The sequence below is a fragment of the Vigna unguiculata genome, chromosome 6 (assembly GCF_004118075.2).
Source record: "Vigna unguiculata cultivar IT97K-499-35 chromosome 6, ASM411807v1, whole genome shotgun sequence".
Classification (NCBI taxonomy): Eukaryota; Viridiplantae; Streptophyta; class Magnoliopsida; order Fabales; family Fabaceae; genus Vigna; species Vigna unguiculata.
The window spans coordinates 29967522-29987641 of NC_040284.1; the positions used below are offsets into that span (position 1 = coordinate 29967522).

At 34.2% G+C, this 20120-nt stretch overlaps 1 protein-coding gene across 3 annotated transcripts; it reads left to right on the forward strand.

Moving 5' to 3' along the window:
* Positions 1–750: 750 nt before the first annotated feature.
* On the forward strand, positions 751–19576 carry LOC114187729 (ABC transporter C family member 2-like). 3 transcript variants are annotated; one of them, XM_028076060.1, is made up of 28 exons: positions 751–957; positions 1869–2280; positions 2475–2653; positions 3104–3143; positions 3993–4149; positions 4406–4520; positions 4602–4682; positions 6055–6079; positions 6617–6673; positions 6861–6926; positions 7219–7293; positions 8006–8113; positions 8381–8515; positions 9384–9490; positions 9606–9699; positions 10500–10667; positions 10936–11076; positions 11361–11561; positions 12820–12918; positions 13033–13185; positions 13866–14245; positions 14452–14632; positions 14722–15045; positions 15136–15892; positions 16797–16918; positions 17398–17643; positions 17882–18299; positions 19202–19576. In XM_028076060.1, the coding sequence occupies exons 2-28, from the start codon at positions 1948–1950 to the stop codon at positions 19297–19299; spliced, it is 4860 nt and encodes a 1619-aa protein (XP_027931861.1). In that variant the 5' UTR covers positions 751–957; positions 1869–1947; the 3' UTR covers positions 19300–19576. The 3 variants fall into 3 exon arrangements, with proteins under 3 accessions (XP_027931861.1, XP_027931862.1, XP_027931863.1); XM_028076061.1 differs by having other exon boundaries at positions 772–957; positions 1836–2280; XM_028076062.1 differs by lacking the exon at positions 751–957 and adding an exon at positions 964–1150.
* Positions 19577–20120: the final 544 nt, after the last annotated feature.

The following is a 20120-nucleotide window of genomic DNA, read 5'->3' on the forward strand; positions in this document are numbered from 1 at the left end:
AATCACTGATAAACCACGAACAATAATTTATTTTGTTTGATATTTTTCTCGAGAAAAAAACGGAAAAACCTAAAACACCATAACATCCAAAATCAATATTCTAAACATGTATAATTCATCTTAGACTCAGACATACTATAATTAAGTTTATATTATTTACTTATATATGTATAATATATGTTTATATAATTTTTGCTGGAATAATATCTTAGAAAATATATTTTTCACAAAAAATATGAAATATAATTAAGTAACAAAAATATGAAATAATATTAAGGTAAGGATTGATAAAATAATTTTGTTATTTTTGAGTAAAGATTGCTGAAATAATATGTCAATTCGAATAATATTTTTGTTTATATTGTCAGGAATGAATTTTTTTTATGACATATCTAAAGAATCATTCATCTATTAAGTGTATTGTATGACATGATAATAAGAATCCACAATATACGTCATGCTATATTAAGTTCCGTATACTCAATATTTTACACATCTAAAAGTGAATTTGTCTGATTTGATCTCAAATAATGTATTGATTTTTGGAATTATAAACAAATAATAATACTAAATAAATAAATAAAGTAAGATTGCACATTTGCTAAAAAATATAATTATATGAATTATAAATAAAGGACAAAATCCGATTTGATCGAAGGCCAAAGTGGAAGGAAAGTGAGAGGATACGTAAGCTCTGACGCATGTGATTGTGAAAATGTTTATGTATGTACATATAAAGAAAGGGACACATACCACATGGTCAACAGCACACCACCACCAATCACTGATTCAGTTCGGGTCTCGGAAGAATTAAACATTTGATTTTGAGTTCTCTTTTCAAGTATTTTTTCTTTTCTTTTCTGTACTTATTTAATATCAGCGTGCAGAGGGAAAGCGGAATCTGGTTATATCATTTTCCTCTCCACTTTTTTTTAGGGCCACACCTCAGTGAAGCTGGTTAGATTCGCTTTCTCTTTCTCCACCTTATCTTCCGATGTTCTTGTTTTCTTCTCCCAACTTTTAAACCTTTTATGTTTTGAACCTTTCCCCTTATTTTCTGTTCATACTTCTCGCCGGCACTTCGCTCTTCTTCTTTCTCAGGCTTTATTAGTTCTCCATTCGCGTTGCGGAAAATTTCACTCAAATCCATGTTTTGACCTCTATCTTCTGTTTAGTTTATTTAATACTTTTGTATTTCACGTTGTTTATCTGTGTTTTTTTAGTTATCTTTGATATCCTGTTCAGTTCAATATTTTGCGCTAGATATTAGAGTGTGGAGTGTAGATTCTGAGTGATAAAATAAAGTGAAAGCTTGAAAGAAAGGAATTGATTAAGATTCTATTTGCTAAACTATAGTACATAGAGGTGCAGTGTATGTATGCACGGGAGTTGTGGAAATCAGTTCTCTTCATTTCCAGTTTGTTGTTTAATTATTTTAAGAATAAAACTTTGACACGCTTTGGGCAATGTTTTAGTGTTTTTTTCAAATCAGAACTGTAAGTTTACCTTCGTAATATCCGTAACAGGTGAAACCTCTATTCTGCCTGGAAAACAATAGTAAACACCCTTGTATGATTGCATATAAGTTTTGTTCGTATTTTTATTTCAGCTTCCTTAGTGATTTTAAATTTAGTTTGGTGTACCAATAAAACATGGAACTGGGGAGAAATTCAGTGATGGGTTTTTCATGTCAGTTCCTTAGGGAATCCAGGAAACGGATGAGGAATATCGTAAGATGATTGAACTAGAAATCAGAAATAAAATTTGTAAATTGCACTAGGAGATAATGACAGTTTGGATGTTCTATTATTGACTCACTTGTGGTTGGTATGCAGAAGCAGTTAATTCTGGAATTCTTTTGGTTTTAGGTTCATCATTTGAAGATTGAAGAGAGTCGATTTTGTGATGTGTTTTGCTTAAACTTATCCAATAAATCAGTCAATAAAAATGGCTTTTGAGCCATTGGATTGGTATTGTCGGCCAGTTAAGAATGGAGTATGGACTAAAGCAGTGGAGAATAGTTTTGGTGCTTACACTCCTTGTGCGGTTGATTCTCTTGTCATCTCCATTTCTTATTTGATACTTCTAGGCCTGTGCATATACCGCATTTGGTTGATTAACAAGGATTTCAAGGTGAAGAGGTTCCGTTTAAGGTCCAACATTTACAATTATGTCCTGGGATTGTTAGCTTTATATTGTGTGGCGGAGCCATTATACAGATTGATCATGGGAGTATCAGTTCTAAATTTGGATGGCCAGACTCAATTTGCTCCATTTGAGGTGAGCTATGATTCTGGTTGCTGCACATAGTTATATATATATATATATATATATATATGTATATATATATATTCTACCTTATTTGAGTTGCATAATAAAATTGAAATATAAAGGTTTTGACTTGTTCACCTTCTTTGAATTTTCTGGAAGATTTATATTCTCTTCGTTAAAGCTGTGATATAATTTATTCACAGATAGTTTCACTGATCATTGAGGCTCTTACGTGGTGCTCTATGCTTATTTTGATTGGGGTTGAGACTAAAGTCTACATCCGAGAATCCCGATGGTTCGTCCGATTTAGTGTGATTTATGCTATTGTAGCGGATGCTGTAATGTTCAATCTCATCATTTCTTTGAAGGACTTCTATAGCAGGTTTGTTGGTTAATAATAACATGGCATGCATTGACTATTGAGATTTCACTAAGTCTGTACTTTCGCAGTAAATGTATATTTGACTAGAAAGATAAAACTTAGAGTACGTACAAGAATGGAGGAAGACAATATGTTAGAAAGGATGAACGGTTAAAATAAACAAGTTGATTAATAAAGGAGGGGAGGAAAAATATTAGTAATATATTCTTATACCTTTTTAAACATTAATGGAGGGAATATGTGGTAAAGTAGAGCTCGTTTAAAAATTGAGTCACATCTCTCTCTACTTCCAAATCCTCAGCATTGCAAGGGACACAAAATCTAAGGATTGGTTTATTTTGGGTCCATGCAATTACATAAGTCTTTGTATGCATCTGTAGTATATTATTTTAGACTGTCCCACTCCCATTATATAAAACAAAAAAAGCTGACATTTGGTTTCCTTTGCAGTTCTGTGCTGTATTTGTATATCAGCGAGGTGGTTGCTCAGGTATCATGTGCTCTTCAATTTATTGTCTTGTGATACATTATACTTTATATCGTTTTTGCTTGTCTGAAATACACTTTTGAGTCTCCTTGAGGCTGCCAATGATCCTTGTGGCCCTTGTAAAGCTTTCAAAATGAATGTTGTGCATTTAAAATTAGCAGTCACTTTCATTACTGTTTCAGACTTTGGAGCTAACCTTTTTGGAAGTATGTGGTTTTACTGTTTTAATATGTCTTGTTGCTAGTTACTTGTAATGTTGATTTACATAAATGAGTGTAAAGAGGAAGAATACAGAGCCTGTATGTTGTAGTATATGGACGGGGATGAAAAGAAATAACTTGATTCAGCCAGGTCCCATATGCACACTTGAACTAGTAAACTATTTGTAGTACAGCTTTAACAAGCCTGTCCCAAATCTCTTTTGAAACCAACATTACACTTGAAGGCTGTCATGCTGGATCCTTGTATATGTAATCATTTTGACAACATGCCTCCATTGCGTCAAGAGAGTAGCCTTTCTACTTTGGATTTGATTCTGTATACCTGATGGAAAATTTGGTTCTGGTGTTGAAGCTTTAATTTTTTGTTGCATTTTGTAGGAGTGCAAAACTTGCATTATTTTTAAGGTTGTCTTTATGAATTTTCTTTATTGTAATTCTCAAGTTTGCTTTGAGGGGTTGCTATTTTGCATTTACGGTTTGATTGAAAATTTTTGCAGCACCATTGAACCTCTTCCTCCTTGTTTTTTCCCCTTCTACCTTCATTGGACATGTTGTTATCCTCCCCTACTTAGAACCCTAATAATTTTTTCTTTTCATAAAGAGTTTATGTGTTTTCTCTTTTTGGGTCCAGGTTTTGTTTGGAATACTTTTGCTTGTGTATCTTCCTACTTTGGATCCTTATCCAGGTTATACGCCTATTGGGAGTGACATGATTGTTGAAGTTGCATATGATGAACTTCCTGGAGGAGATATGATATGTCCTGAGAGGAGTGCCAACATATTTTCAAGTATGTATCACACATTTTGTATAAATTTTTCGAACAGTTAAAAACATTGTGGATACTTTTTGGAAAATGCTTTAATAATTATTGTGAAGAGGATTTGGAGCAGCACACTCTGGGTTGAATAAGCTATTATTTTTTCACGTTTTCTGCTGGTAGTATTAAATGTTTTTGATATTATTAGCATGCACTCCACTGTACCAGCATCCTTTAAATTATACTCTCTGATTAACTTGTTTTTGATGGCTTCTTCCATTGGCAGGAATAGTGTTTTCTTGGTTGAATCCCCTCATGAAACTAGGATATGAAAGACCACTGAATGAGAGAGATATATGGAAATTAGATACATGGGAACGGACAGATACACTAATCAATAAGTATTTTTTCTCTTAAAATGCTATCTTTCTACTAAGTAATCACCTTTTATTTTTGCTTTATAGTACCTCTTGACTCTGTAGGTTCCAGAAATGTTGGGCTGTGGAATCTCGGAAGCCAAAACCCTGGCTTTTAAGAGCATTAAATGCAAGCCTTGGAGGAAGGTATGGATAAATGAGGAATAATAGATCCCAATGCCCTTTTGTTATGTTCCCTTTCTCATCCTGCTGAAAAACTAGATTAGTAAGTGTTATGTAGACAAAACAGAAAATCAAGAGGTGGAAGAACGTGTGTTAATTGATTGGTAGCCTACGTCTGATATCTCAACTTATAGTAGATGCTAGATAAATATTAGGATGGTGGTTTTTCAATTATTCGTTCTTCAATCAAGTTCTAATTGATTGCTACATGGGTTTGGTGTTGGCTCTACCCCCCCTCCCTATGGTTGGTTGTAATATCTTGTATCTTTTCTTTTTATTGCATATTCCTCTAGAAGCACATGATTGTTGAAGCTTTGGGGTGCCAACCTAGTTGGATTTGATTTCTAAGCTTCATAATGATGCTTTCTGTAGTGAAACCTTTCATCATAAAAAAAAGCTCTAATCGGTACCATGAATGAATCCAGAATTACCACCCTTGATTTGGGGCCAATTCCTCCTTAATTCATGGCACATTTTTTATTTTTAACAGTTTATAATATTCATAATGCTACCCCTAGCCTATACCTCAATTAACTTAATTTATATTACAAGCTCTAATCTTTTGTCTGGTCAGACATTCTTTTATCAATGTCCAACTTCATCACAAAGTTAATGTTGTGTAGATTGTACGTGATTTTATTGTCTAGAACATCCTTAATTCATAGAACTTGCCTCAATTACTTTCTCTTCTCTTTGCATTTCCTCCTTTATCTAATTTCAAGAGATTTCATTAGAAGGGATACAAAGAAAATGAATCTATCCTTAGCTAGTCTCTTATGTTATAACCTTGTCGTTTGCTGTAACTTATAGCCAAAGGATATCTTATTGTCATACCTTTATAGTTTTTATCTCTTTCCTAGTAAAATTCTTTATGTATATTAAAAATTCACCCAAAATACCACCATGCCTAGACTATAAGTTTCTAGCAGTTGGATAATGTAAAAATAAATGGTTGGTAATATCAATTCTCAGAGTTTAAGAAACAGATAAATTAAATAGGAGGGTAGTGGACTATATGTAGTCATCCTTTTAACTTTGTATATTTTGGGCTATGTAACCCTATATATTGTTGGGGTGCTTTAACTTTAGAATGGGGTTAGTACCATCTACTACTAGTTCATAATCAGAGAAGAAATGTAACATCAATAGTACTTAGTGCTGTGAATTTGATTTGCATATGTTAACGAGTAAATATACTTCTACGTAGTAAAATATGTTTATGACAGGGAATGCACTTCCCTTGTTGTTCAGTATTAAACTGCAGGTGTTTTTATTCCTTATCAATGTTTATCATTATACGCATTTCATTAATTTATATTCATTTTGATTCCTGTAGGTTTTGGTGGGGAGGATTTTGCAAGGTGACCTTCAAATTTTGTTGATTAAGATTTCATGGATAAATCATGGATTAAATTAGATAGGATATGTTGTCTGTATGTGAGTTTTTCTGATTTAGTTAGGATAGTTGTCTGTTTTTTCTTTTCTTTCTACAATATATATGATTTCTCAATAAATGCTAATAATTTGTTTGTTACAAACATTATCAACTGTCTAGCAGAAGAATATATAGAAGATTTTAGGTTGGTAATTCGTTTTGTTATATATCTACTGCTGAGGTGAACATTATGATGCTTAAAGTATTTATGCATCCACTTAGAAGGTACCATAATATCAACTAGCAATTTAAGTCACTATTAGAGCTCTTGGACATATATCCAATGGGTTGTAAAGCTATGTAATTATCCAGGCTTGGTTTACTGGCAATCCTCTGTTATACCTTCAGTGTAAAATATATGAAGACCATTTCATTTGAATATTTGAAACTGTACTTTTGCATGGGTAAACTGCTGAATTGAAAACTTTATGTCTGATTTTTTTCTTTTGCTTACAACATGTAGATCGGCAATGATATTTCCCAATTTTTGGGCCCACTTATATTGAATCAGCTGCTACAGGTTAGTTGCTATTTCCCTGGATTGTCACTGTTTAGATGCTGATCGTGCACATTTAGTGGTCTAATGTGAAGATCATCCAAAAATTTATTACGCATGCAAAGACAAAATTATTCTCTAAACATCTTTTTAGTTTTATTTTTAACAATTGTCGTAATGTCATTTGACTTGTCCTACAAATTGTCTGCAGGCTATGCAAAATGGTGACCCGTCCTGGACTGGCTATGTTTATGCCTTCTCAATATTTGTTGGAGTGGTATGATTCCAATTATTTAAACTCTTGATTGGTAATAATTGATTTTATTAAATTCATTCTGATGCTTGTATTTTTAATTTGCGATATTATGCTGATTGCAAAGATTTTACTATTGTTCTTGTACATGTTTAGCATTTGCTTCTGCATGTTTCCAAGTGTTGGCAAACAATAACCACATTTTTGTGGTAAATTTGTCTGATATCGATGGTTACGTGATGGAATTATGTGCTCGTAATTTATATTTTTGCATGTTTTTACTTATCAAGAGCCTATCTAAATTTCTCTTTGGCAGGTCTTTGGCGTGTTATGTGAAGCTCAATATTTTCAGAATGTTATGCGTGTTGGTTTCAGGTTAAGATCAACATTGGTAAGCCCTTTCTATTTTACATACATTTATTCACACCTTTATTTCCTGTTTCTTTGTTTGTCGAAGGACTACTTGACCTAAATGTTTAAGCCATTTAATAGGTAACAATGATTTTATATTAAAAGATTATTAGATTTGTAATAGAGTCTTTTTATTCTAAAAGTATCTGTTTTTAATCCATCCTTCCTCTGCATTTGCTGTACCTTTTAACTTTCTATTCTTACCGAGTCCAAGGGTGGATTAAAGTGTTTTTGTTGTATTCAAGCCAATGAGGTCACTTAGTCAACTGCTTTGAAATTGCCAGCTTCGACATCTTTGGTACATAGATTTTGGAGCATTAGTTCTATGCTTCTTGCTAAAAATCTACCCATGTAAGTATTTTGGGTCATCAACCTTATCTTAGGAATGACAATGTATTGGGATCACACTTAATTGTGGACACCCCTAGCCACTTTAGTTGCAGTCTCTTTTATTGTTTCCTTAATTTCAACCTCAAGTGTAGAGATTTAGTTCTCTACATTGACTTGAATTACTTAAATAAAATTCATATTGCTTTGGCACCTTACAAGCAAGTTTTGTTGTTATTAGACAATGAATGTCTACTGAAATTTAAAACCCAAATTGTAAGACAGTACATGTTTCTATGGAAATTCATTTAACATGTTGAGTTTGGTATTCCATTTATTTTTTCCTCTTGTTTTCTTCCTTGAAGGTGGCTGCTGTATTTCGCAAGTCTCTAAGGCTTACTCATGAAGCACGAAAGCAATTTGCAACTGGAAAAATAACCAACTTGATGACTACTGACTGTGAGGCTCTTCAGGTATGCTTTTGTCTCTGGTGTCTGATGTATAAATTTCAATTAAGCAACCCCAAAACAACTTTTATATTATTCTTATAAGTTTGAACATACTCGGGGGAATGGTTGTGGAGTCTGAAACAAGAGATACTAATGTAATTTACTTGTAAACAAAATCTTGAAACTCTTTGTATGCTATAAACTTCCTTAGCAGTATGTTTGATGTAATAGTGCTTCTGCGATTAATCTCACCCCATGCCAAGTGACAATTATATTTTTTCTCTTGGACAGCAAATATGTCAGTCACTTCACTCTTTGTGGTCGGCTCCACTTCGAATTATTGTTGCTTTGGTTCTTCTTTACCAACAACTCGGTGTTGCTTCCCTTCTTGGTGCCTTGCTGCTAGTTCTTATGTTTCCGTTACAGGTACAGGAGTCCACCTACTTATTTTTTCTACATTATCACGGCATTGTAATTTATTAGTATAAATAAATATACTCTCAGGAAGGTAATTAAATTAAACTAGTGTATCAGATTACAGTATATTTCTTTCCTTCCTCTCCCAAACTTATCATTTGATTCCTTCCTGGAGTTTCATGTAGTTATAGATCTTGCAATTCATGATTTGAATTGTATGGTTCAGCTAGTTAGTGATTCTATCATAAGGTGAATCTCAAATCATTTTAAAACTTACTATACATGAATGAATTGGTACAATCTCATTATAGATACAAATCACATAATACTACAATTGGTTATTTTCTATCTTTTTAACTCCTCTTTCACTAATTCTCATGTAAGAAATTGAAAAGTCACTTGAGATTACATTGTTAAGCGGAAAGGAGTTGAAGGATCTCTTTTGAACTTATCCTATTTGATTATTCTACTATTTCGTTTGTCACTCAATTCATGCATGAGCTCTATTTGGCTGATCCATTGCTTCACCTCCAAATTTTCAAAATAAAGGCTTTTCAAACTTCTATATAAACTTATAATTTAATATAGCATATATGTGGAAGTTATTTTTGTTGTCCTGAATCGCTAACAATTATGATTCATGATTAAAAAATTTGCTTGGCAATTCACGAGTTGAATGTTGATTTTATAATCTTCATTCCATTAAATCTACTTTTGGGAAAACCAATAAGTATCTTTTGCAAGTTAATAATTTACATCAACAATTGTATTTTTAGGTTGATATCAGTGGTCTGGCCTTTGTGTATCATTATAGAAGCTTACTGAAAACACAAATTAATTTGATTTTCTGACTTTAGTAATGTGTTTGTGGAAGCAGACATTTATCATCAGTAGAATGCAGAAGTTGTCCAAGGAGGGATTACAGCGTACAGACAAAAGAATTGGTCTTATGAATGAAATCTTAGCTGCCATGGACACTGTAAAGTATGTCTTTTGCCATTAATCATTAATTGCAAGTATCATTTAGCTATATTATTCTTTCATATATAAAATGTCAAGTTGTTACAGTTTTGTTGTTGGTTATGGGTTCTTGGATTAGGTATTATGCATGGGAGAGTAGTTTCCAGTCTAAAGTACAGATCGTCAGAAATGATGAATTATCATGGTTTCGTAAAGCATCATTACTTGGAGCGGTATGACATACAATTCAAGATATTAGTGTTACAATTGTTTTCATCTTGGCTGTGTTAGAATTTAACTAATCTCAGGTTGCACTTCAGTGGGCTGGTAGTATAAGCGACTACTGTAAACTGCTAAATATTTGCGACATAAATATAGTTTCCATCGAGTAATAGCCTCTATAACTTTCTTCCTCTTACAATTGTTTCTATCTAAAGCTGAATGAAGAAACCATGATGAATTCATTGCCATAATGGATTGCTTCCCGTCCAACAAATGATTTTTATTAATGAAACAAATATGCACTTGATGATTAGGTTTGATAAATGGATAAGAGACAACATTCTGGACAACTATTTTAATGGACATCTATGGCAGTATTGAAAGTGACTTGAAATTGTAATTAAATACAATACTGAAACTGATTACCTGCTCAATTGTGTAGCTGACAGAATCAATTTTTCAATACGAGTAAGAGAAATGTAACATGTGATGAATGATAGATGGATTATTTCTGAACAAAGAACAATTTTTACTTTACCACTTAGCAGCCAACTTTTCTAAAGGAATGATTTTTCCTTTCACTTCCCTTTTTAAATAAAGTAAAATTGCAGTGAAAGGTCTAAGAGTCCCCACTCTACAAAGCACAGATACATAATTACTGTAAGATTTTAGTGCAGAATTATCTTGATGTACAGTTTTCCACTGTTGCAATTTCGTAAAATATAGATGTTTAGCATGGAAATCAAGTAGTTTTTATCCTGGTATTGATTCTTGATTCCACCCTTGTATTTATTGACTTTGTTTTTGGCAGTGCAATGGATTTATACTAAATAGCATTCCAGTTTTTGTAACTGTGATTACATTTGGAGTCTTCACCTTGCTTGGAGGGGATCTGACACCTGCTAGAGCTTTTACATCACTTTCTCTGTTTGCTGTGCTCCGATTTCCTCTCTTCATGCTTCCTAATACTATAACTCAGGTCAGGTTATTCTCATTTTCACCTTTCTTTTTGTTTCGTTAATTTTGCAGCCAGATGCCTTTGTATGTATTTTGTACTCTCCATTCCTTATTCTCATACAAAATTTAATTATTGTATAATCGACAGAGTGAACGAACTTGATTAGTTTATGAAAAGGGGGAAATGAAAAACCTGCTTACTTTTTATGTTATCTTAAATGAGTTAAGTGGGAAATAATACTGCACCAAGTAGTTCACTTTGACCTAATTCTTCTTTTTTTGTGTTAAAGGTGGTTAATGCGAATGTATCTTTGAAACGACTGGAAGATTTGCTCTTAGCAGAAGAGAGAATACTTCTACCAAATCCACCTCTTGATCCAATTTTACCAGCTATCTCAATCAAGAATGGATACTTTTCTTGGGATGCAAAGGTCGATGTCCTTTTGACATTCTGATGCTTATATATTTCATCAATAAGTGCATATATCTGTGGTTGCAGAAAGGACATCTGTTCACTGGCACTGGCACCCCCGTGCTGGAAAACAACTTTTTTTATCAATTGAAATGAATTCATGTTAATCTAGCATTAAAATATTTTTTTCCAGAAGTGTGTGCCATACCGAATATTGTTGTATTTTATATCCTTAGGAACTCTGAAGGTCTTACATCTTGAATTTTCTAGAAAAAAGCTGATAGTTCAGTTTTCTTTCTTCAGGCGGAGCGTCCTACATTGTCAAACATAAATCTGGAAATACCTGTTGGCTGTCTAGTTGCAGTTGTTGGCAGTACAGGAGAAGGGAAGACATCATTAGTGTCTGCAATGCTTGGAGAAATTCCTGCAATTGGAGATTCAACCATTGTTTTGAGAGGAGCAGTTGCTTATGTACCCCAAGTTTCGTGGATTTTCAATGCAACCGTAAGTTAATATTATAGTTATTTACCAGTTCATAACTTTTAAAAATGTGAGAAAGAAGATAGGAAGGTGGTGAGAGAGAAAATAAGTTGGAAAAGTAAACAGAAATCCAGTAAATGGGCCAAATTTTTTAAATATAAGATGCTGACAGTAAACCCTTTATCTAAGCATACCCAATTGAAATAACAAATGTCTCATTTTTTTTTCCTATAAAAAAAATGTCTCATTTTTGTAATACATTAGAAAGAAGCATCCTCTAAACATGGTGAATACGAGAATGTAGTTTCAAACCATATGCCCCAATTTGTACTAAAAACTCAATTAACAAATGATTCTTGATCTTTACTTTGGATGCATCACAACTAATCTATAAAAGACTTGTTACTTAACTCTCTTTACATTAGCCTTATTCAAAATTAAGCTGCAATCATGGTTGGGAGGAGGCATTCCCAGGTGGTATTTGCTGAAATCCAAGATTGACCAGATATAACAAAGGCTTGGGCAGTCTTATCCTGATAATTTTTGTTTAATGGAGTTACACAGTTCAGTTTTAATATGGTACCAAAATATTTCTTAGATCTACTATTGAGCCACTCTTATTTGCCTTGGGCCACCCACATTTATCGACATTGAAGATGTCTTGTGGGGGGTGTTGAGATATGTGAGCAATGCATTGCTTACACAGCTTGGGACATTGATAAGTACCCCAGCAGTTGGGGAACCTATCCTCAAAAGCTAGCTATTGAAGAGGATGAACCAAACATTTAAATATTCCACCGAGCATTCCGTACTACTCCAATATGGGATTTGGGCACCCCATGATACCCAAGTTCCTATCAAATAGTCTTCGCTTTAAAAATCAGTCTTGTTTTATAAACCAGTTTTATGTTAAGTTTTGTTCTAAAGCCCAAATTTTAAGATTATCCTAGAAATGTACCACTCCGTATGCCCTTTTCTGATGATTTCCTGTAGTTTTGAAGTTCTTCGATGTGAATTTGGCAATCAACACTTTCTGTTTTTGAGGATGTGAGTTAAAAATCTATTATTTATACTTTGTAATAGAAGTTTTGGAAATTACTTGTGTAGGGGCTAAATGGTTTTAATTTCAAGAAGGACAAGACTTAGGTGCAGTGTTTTTGGTGATTCTAGTGTTGTTCCTGTCAAAATTGGACTTTTGCGGTTTTACCAAAGTAACCCATTTTACTAAACATTAATTGTCAAGGTGAAATTTTGATATCTGAAACTTTATTTATTTATTCAGGTACGGGATAATGTTTTGTTTGGTTCTGTCTTTGACGCAACAAGATATCAAAGAGCAATAAATGTGACTGAACTGCAACATGACCTTGAGTTACTTCCTGTGAGTGTATATGAGCAATAGCACTTAACTGCTTATATTGAATGCTCTGTTTAATTCTTGGATTTATGTTGGTTGGCTTGCTTCCTTCTTTTTACTCACATACTCAATGACTAGGGTGGTGATCTTACTGAAATTGGGGAAAGAGGGGTAAACATCAGCGGTGGCCAAAAGCAGAGAGTTTCCATGGCTAGGGCTGCGTACTCCAATTCTGATGTGTACATCTTTGATGACCCCCTAAGTGCTCTGGATGCGCATGTTGCTAGACAGGTTATCTTCGTGTCAACTGACTCCACTATAAAGAGACTTCCTGTTATTTCTATTGCTTGACTGTTCTATCTCGAAAGTAAATTTATGCTATGGCATCGTTTTTTGGACATCTTATATAAATCTTGACTGTTAAATGTTGACACTGATTACCACCCAATTCAATTGTTTCTGATGCTGGAGTGCTGTGTATACACAGGATCTGCCAATTGTTTAGTTCATGTGTAGTATAGGAATATATGATCAAATTTGTGATTTAGAGTGATTTTATGTCTAGGATTTTATTGCAGCTGGGTCTCCTATTTTTATTGATAAAAAAAAATCTACTTCCTCTTTCTTTGGCAGTACATGCCATGAGGCATGCCTTCTATTTACATTTCTTATGTTTAAATACTATTGTTCTCTCTTTCATATAACATGTATGTATGTACATGTACCTGCTAATATCTGCGATTTATCTGTTACATAACAGGGCACATATGCCATGGGGTTAATTCTATTGGTGAAATTATCATGCTCATGTTCTTAGAGATACTGAATACAGCATGCAATTAGTTTTCTCGGTTCAGTGACTGTTGCTTAAAATGGAAATATCTCAATTTATGTTGTTGAAACTCGAAATTTGATTTACAATCTTAGTACTATCTTACAACTGTCTAATCTGCCCTACTATAATTTCTCAGGTTTTTGATAAATGCATCAAGGGAGAATTAAGAGGGAAGACCCGAGTTCTTGTTACGAATCAGCTGCATTTCCTTTCACAGGTTGATAGAATCATTTTGGTCCATGAAGGTACAGTGAAGGAGGAGGGAACTTTTGAGGAACTCTCTAACCATGGACCACTGTTCCAGAAGCTTATGGAAAATGCAGGAAAGATGGAGGAGTATGAAGAAGAACTTGTAGATACTGAAACTACAGATCAGAAGGCCTCTTCCAAATCAGTGGCCAATGGAGAAGTTGATGGTTTTGCAAAGAGTGGAAGTAAACCAAAAGAAGGAAAATCAATCCTTATTAAACAAGAAGAACGGGAAACAGGGGTTGTCAGCTTGGGTGTTCTAGTCAGGTAAGAAGATTAGATGAATGTAAATGAACTGAAAGACAGTGATTTCAAACCATTTATTGCACCTGCAAAAATTGTGTGTGATGAAAAATGCCATTCTTAGCTGTAATCGGCATCCATAGGGATATGGAATGCAGTGCATATTTATGCCTTTATTTTTCCATTTGCTCCTTTTTCGTGTAGTCTTTATCGTCTTGGGCTCTTTTTAGGTACAAGAATGCATTAGGAGGATTTTGGGTGGTTATGATACTATTTGGATGCTATATAGCTACCGAAACGTTGCGGATATCAAGTAGCACATGGTTAAGCCATTGGACTGATCAAAGTGCTACAGAGGGTTACAACCCTGCCTTCTACAATATGATATATGCAGCTCTATCATTTGGTCAGGTATAGTTCTCTTACAAAATCGCATTTCAGCCCTCAATTTAATTGAAATGCATCTATGGAGTGTACTAATTTCGAATTGTGTGTTTCAGGTTTTGGTGACTTTAACAAATTCTTACTGGTTAATCATATCAAGTCTTTATGCTGCCAGAAGGTTGCACGAAGCCATGCTTAGCTCCATATTACGGGCTCCGATGGTGTTTTTCCAGACAAATCCACTTGGAAGAGTTATCAACAGGTTTGCAAAGGATCTAGGTGACCTTGATCGGAATGTAGCTCCATTTGTGAATATGTTTCTAGGTCAAGTGTCCCAGCTTCTTTCAACCTTCATCCTCATAGGCATTGTCAGCACAATGTCCTTGTGGGCAATACTGCCATTGTTGGTGTTGTTTTACGTAGCTTATCTATACTATCAGGTATAGTCATTACCATTATATTATTGCTTTTACTCAATTGAGTTCAAATTTTGAAATCAATTTGTTTTCTCTTTAATTTCTATGTTTTAGAGCACTGCTCGGGAAGTGAAGCGCTTAGATTCGATTAGCAGATCTCCTGTTTATGCACAGTTTGGAGAGGCATTGAATGGCTTATCAACAATTCGTGCTTACAAAGCATATGATCGTATGGCCGATATAAATGGGAAAGCCATGGACAACAACATTCGATTCACATTGGTGAACATAAGCGGAAACAGATGGCTTGCAATCCGATTGGAAACCCTGGGAGGCCTCATGATATGGTTTACTGCAACCTTTGCTGTCATGCAGAATGGTAGAGCGGAAAACCAGCAAGTATTCGCATCCACCATGGGGTTGTTACTTAGCTATGCTCTGAACATTACCACTTTGCTTACCAGTGTGTTGAGGCTTGCAAGTTTGGCCGAGAATAGTTTAAATGCAGTTGAACGGATTGGCACTTACATAGATTTGCCTTCTGAGGCTCCCTCTATAATTGATGATAATCGCCCTCCTCCTGGCTGGCCTTCTTCAGGATCCATAAGATTTGAAGATGTTGTTCTTCGCTATCGACCTGAACTTCCTCCTGTGTTGCATGGCTTGTCTTTCACCATTTTCCCAAGTGATAAGGTTGGCATTGTTGGTAGGACCGGTGCAGGAAAATCCAGCATGCTTAATGCCTTGTTTCGAATTGTGGAATTGGAACGAGGAAGGATATTGATAGATGATTATGATGTTGCAAAGTTTGGGCTTGCTGATTTGCGTAAAGTTCTGGGCATCATACCACAAGCTCCAGTTCTCTTTTCAGGTATTTATGATAAAATAAGTTTCTGAAATTATGTTGGCAGTCTTTAATACCAATGCTAAGGTTTTGATTCGGATTCAGTTGTCCAATAACCAAACAGAAAATGTTCAGTCAGGAGTTAGTTGTTGAAGTTGCGAATATAAAAGATGATGTTGAAGAGGTGTTCGCTGCATTTTAAGCAATTTTAAATTATTAGAATACGAATTAAGAATAGTCAATAAATACCCTGAGGTCCCTACAATAAATTTATGATACAGATACAGAGATGAATACTTATGGACGATTAGATTTTACAGCCAATAAGTAATGTGGGAATGATTTCTGGGCTCTCGATAACTTCTTTTGTATATACCACTGGAAACTACCTATGGGATATGGTAAGAGACAAAGGGATATTTAGGTATATATCTAATTAAGCACATGTTCAATAAGCTCTTGTCAAATGACAGCCTATTCATAAATCGACTGTCAAATTTAATGAAATAAATTAAAAATAGCTTATAAGATCATAATCACTTTTATAAGTTCAAAACGTGAAACAAACTCTTGGAAATGTCCTCAAAGTCCAATTAAAAAAATGATTAAATCTAAGGATAAATATATTAATGTGAAAATAATTAAAAATTTATACGACTGGGAACGGCTTCTGCCACGCTTATTGATTGGTGAACTAGTTAACCTCATCATTGGAAAAAGTCTGGTCAAATTTGGTCTAGAAATATTTCCAGGCCTCAGTGATTAGATCAGGCTCAACCTTGTTTTCTATCTGTACAACTGATAGATAGATTATATATGTTTTGTCAACTTGAATTATTTATTTTTTATGTTTTAATTATTTACAAAACATAAAATATAAAAACGAAACAATATCATTGTAATAACATTAAGCTCGGCTCACTCTTTGTAGGAACTGTGAGATTTAATCTGGATCCTTTTAATGAACACAATGATGCTGACCTCTGGGAGGCTCTGGAGAGGGCACATTTGAAGGATGTGATACGGAGGAATTCTTTGGGGCTGGATGCTCAGGTAAATGCAAATAGGTGTTTTGCTAGTGGTATTTCTGTTACTGAGTATTGTTGAAAATGGTACCCGCCTGTTGAATAATTGAATTTGATTATCATTGAGTTTACCCGCCTGTTGCTTTTAGCATATTGTCATGCTACTCGCAAACCTTTTTACTGCGAGTGGTTTGTGATGTCTTTATCACTTGTGAGAGCGTTAGTGATTCGGTAATGTAGTCAGACATGCATAGTGATTGTATAAATGCATCGATGCTGAATTTAGAATATGGGTGCTCTATATTCCTGATATTTCCTCAATTCCTCTTGTGTGTAACTTGTTGGCCATGTTCATGGGTATAGAACGGACCAAAGTAACAATTTTACGGATGATAAACTGTTTACCTACTATATTGTGGATATGCTTTAGAAGTGCGGATTATCTATTTTATGTTAGAAATATATATTGTTGGAATCAGTATTTATTGGTGAAAGTGTGGTATCTAGGTATCCGAGGCAGGAGAGAACTTCAGTGTTGGACAAAGGCAGTTGTTGAGTCTTTCCCGGGCTTTATTGCGTAGATCAAAGATATTAGTACTTGACGAAGCAACTGCAGCAGTTGATGTTAGAACAGATGCACTCATACAAAAAACAATCCGAGAGGAATTCAAATCCTGTACAATGCTCATTATTGCTCATCGCCTTAACACTATTATTGATTGTGATCGGATTCTCTTGCTTGATGGTGGTAAGGTATGCGCTAAAAATTCCAACCATAGAGATGGCTAACTCATACTATGGTTAAAATTCTTTGGCACTGTTGTGAGTTATGTCAATATATATACATGGAAGCTTTTTTTTTTAGGAAAATTGATATTTTGAACAAGTTGTCGTCATGAATGCAGACTGCCTTTATTTTGGCTCAATCTCTGACCTGATAATGGCTTTAATTCAGTGTTATATTGATGATGCTATAATTTTATGTTTAAAGGTTCTTGAATATGATACCCCTGAGGAGCTGCTGTCAAATGAAGGTAGTTCTTTCTCGAAGATGGTCCAAAGCACAGGAGCTGCAAATGCACAATATTTGCGGAGCTTAGCACTTGGTGGGGATAAATCTGAAAGAGAAGAAAATAGGCATCTAGATGGACAGAGAAAATGGCTGGCTTCTTCTCGGTGGGCTGCCGCTGCCCAATATGCTCTCGCTGTTAGTCTCACCTCATCCCACAATGACCTACAACGGTTGGAAGTGGAAGACGAGAATAGTATTTTGAAGAAGACAAAGGATGCCCTGATAACTTTGCAGGGGGTTTTGGAAAGGAAGCATGATAAAGAAATTGAGGAATCTTTAGAGCAACGTCAAATATCCCCCGAGGGATGGTGGTCATCTCTCTTTAAAATGATTGAAGGTATTGTTTCAATCTATCTTTTGCATATCCTTCATCAGCACAGATTATGCAAATCGAAATGATTTTAGTACTCCAATTCATATATGCACTTAGGAAAACATTTCTGTCTTAGTGAGTATTTTTAAAAATACGACAGTTGTTGGACATGTCTTCAACACGTGTCAGTCACATCGTGTCACAATTAAAAAAATTCAGCTCAAACACCACTTCCATTCATCTTAACATGGCTTGAGCACAAATAAAGAGAATGAATTGAGACTTAACTGTAGATACCTTCCATACGCTACTATTATAAAGAAGTAAAAAAAGAATAAAAGAAAACGGCTTGCATTATAGATTTTACAATACTCGTAACATTTCTTTGGTTTGTTTTGACGAGACCTTTATTTTAATTATTTAGAGGTTATTTGTTAAGATGTTCTCGTGAATTATGTAAGTTTTAATTTTCAATGAGATTTTTAGGTTGATTATATATTTTTGTGGTGTTGTCTGTGTCTTATATTTTGGACATTAACATTGTTTGGGTGTCTCTGTGAGTGTCGTATCTTTGTATTGCTAAGTGGGTCCTCTATAGATTAGAAGTAATTTCAGGTATTTGATTGTAAAGTGATGATCATCTAAACATAGCCTGAGAGTTTAAAAATAATTTGTCCCCCTTGCAACGTGATGGGTTTCTGAAGAAAGCATTAATTTTGAAGGCCACTGGATGATTTTGAGATTTGTCTGTTTTCCCCTAATTTAGTTGGTTCCTTGGCTCAGATAATTTTACCAACTTTGTTGATTTTAGACTGGCGTTTGAATGAAAATTTCATGATCAAGAATCCTGCGATTTTAAATGTGGTTGGAGATAAGTATATAATTTCATATTTATCGTAACTGGATCTATTTTGCCTCTGTATTAGGTATTGCTATGATGAGCAGATTGGCCAGGAACAGGCTCCATCAATCAGACTTTGGTTTTGAGGACAGATCAATTAACTTCGATGAAATTGATATGTAGGGAAAGCTGCACTACTTCAGATCAAATTCAGAGACCCAAGGTTTTGCTAACTCTATTTTGCCCAGTAGCTCTAGCTCTACTACCGAGCTATGATATCGTAGGAAATGCAACAAATGTCGTATTTTGTAATTTCTTGGTTAAGAAAATCAACTTATATATATTTTTTTTAGCGAATAGGACTTGTCATTTGTTTTGGTGAGTAGAACATTTTATTATCAAGTATTGTAATTTTGATTGCCTAAAGAATTTTATTTAAATGCTCGATTCAGGTCCCAAATACTTCAAATTTTTTACTGTACCGTGCTATGCTCCAAAATTTCTGCTTGAGTGTATTCATGCATCTTTCAATATTACATACGCTTCAATATTAACAGGGAAGGGTTTATAAACAATGATAGATTAGGATTTTTCTTGGTTAAGGTTAATTAGAGTTTTCATGTCTAATGTCTCACTTTTCGATAGTTACCAGCTATAATTTTTTATTGATGTCTGTTGTATTTTTGTCAATATTTGTAGGGATTCTTTTTTATCAATATCATTAATATTATTTTATCAATATCATTAATATTATCTTTTATCTAATGTTGATCAATTTTTTTTCCCAGACATTGGTGTAACTTTTAGCTAATCTTAACTAATATTTTATATGATAGATAGACAAATTTCTTTTGTTAACATCAATTAAAAGGTTTGGAAAAAGATACTTAATAACACACAAAATAATCATAAGTGACATCCACTGAAAATGATTTTATCTTATAATAATTTAGAAAAATACTTATGAACATTAATATAATTTTTAATGAATCTATTGAAAAATA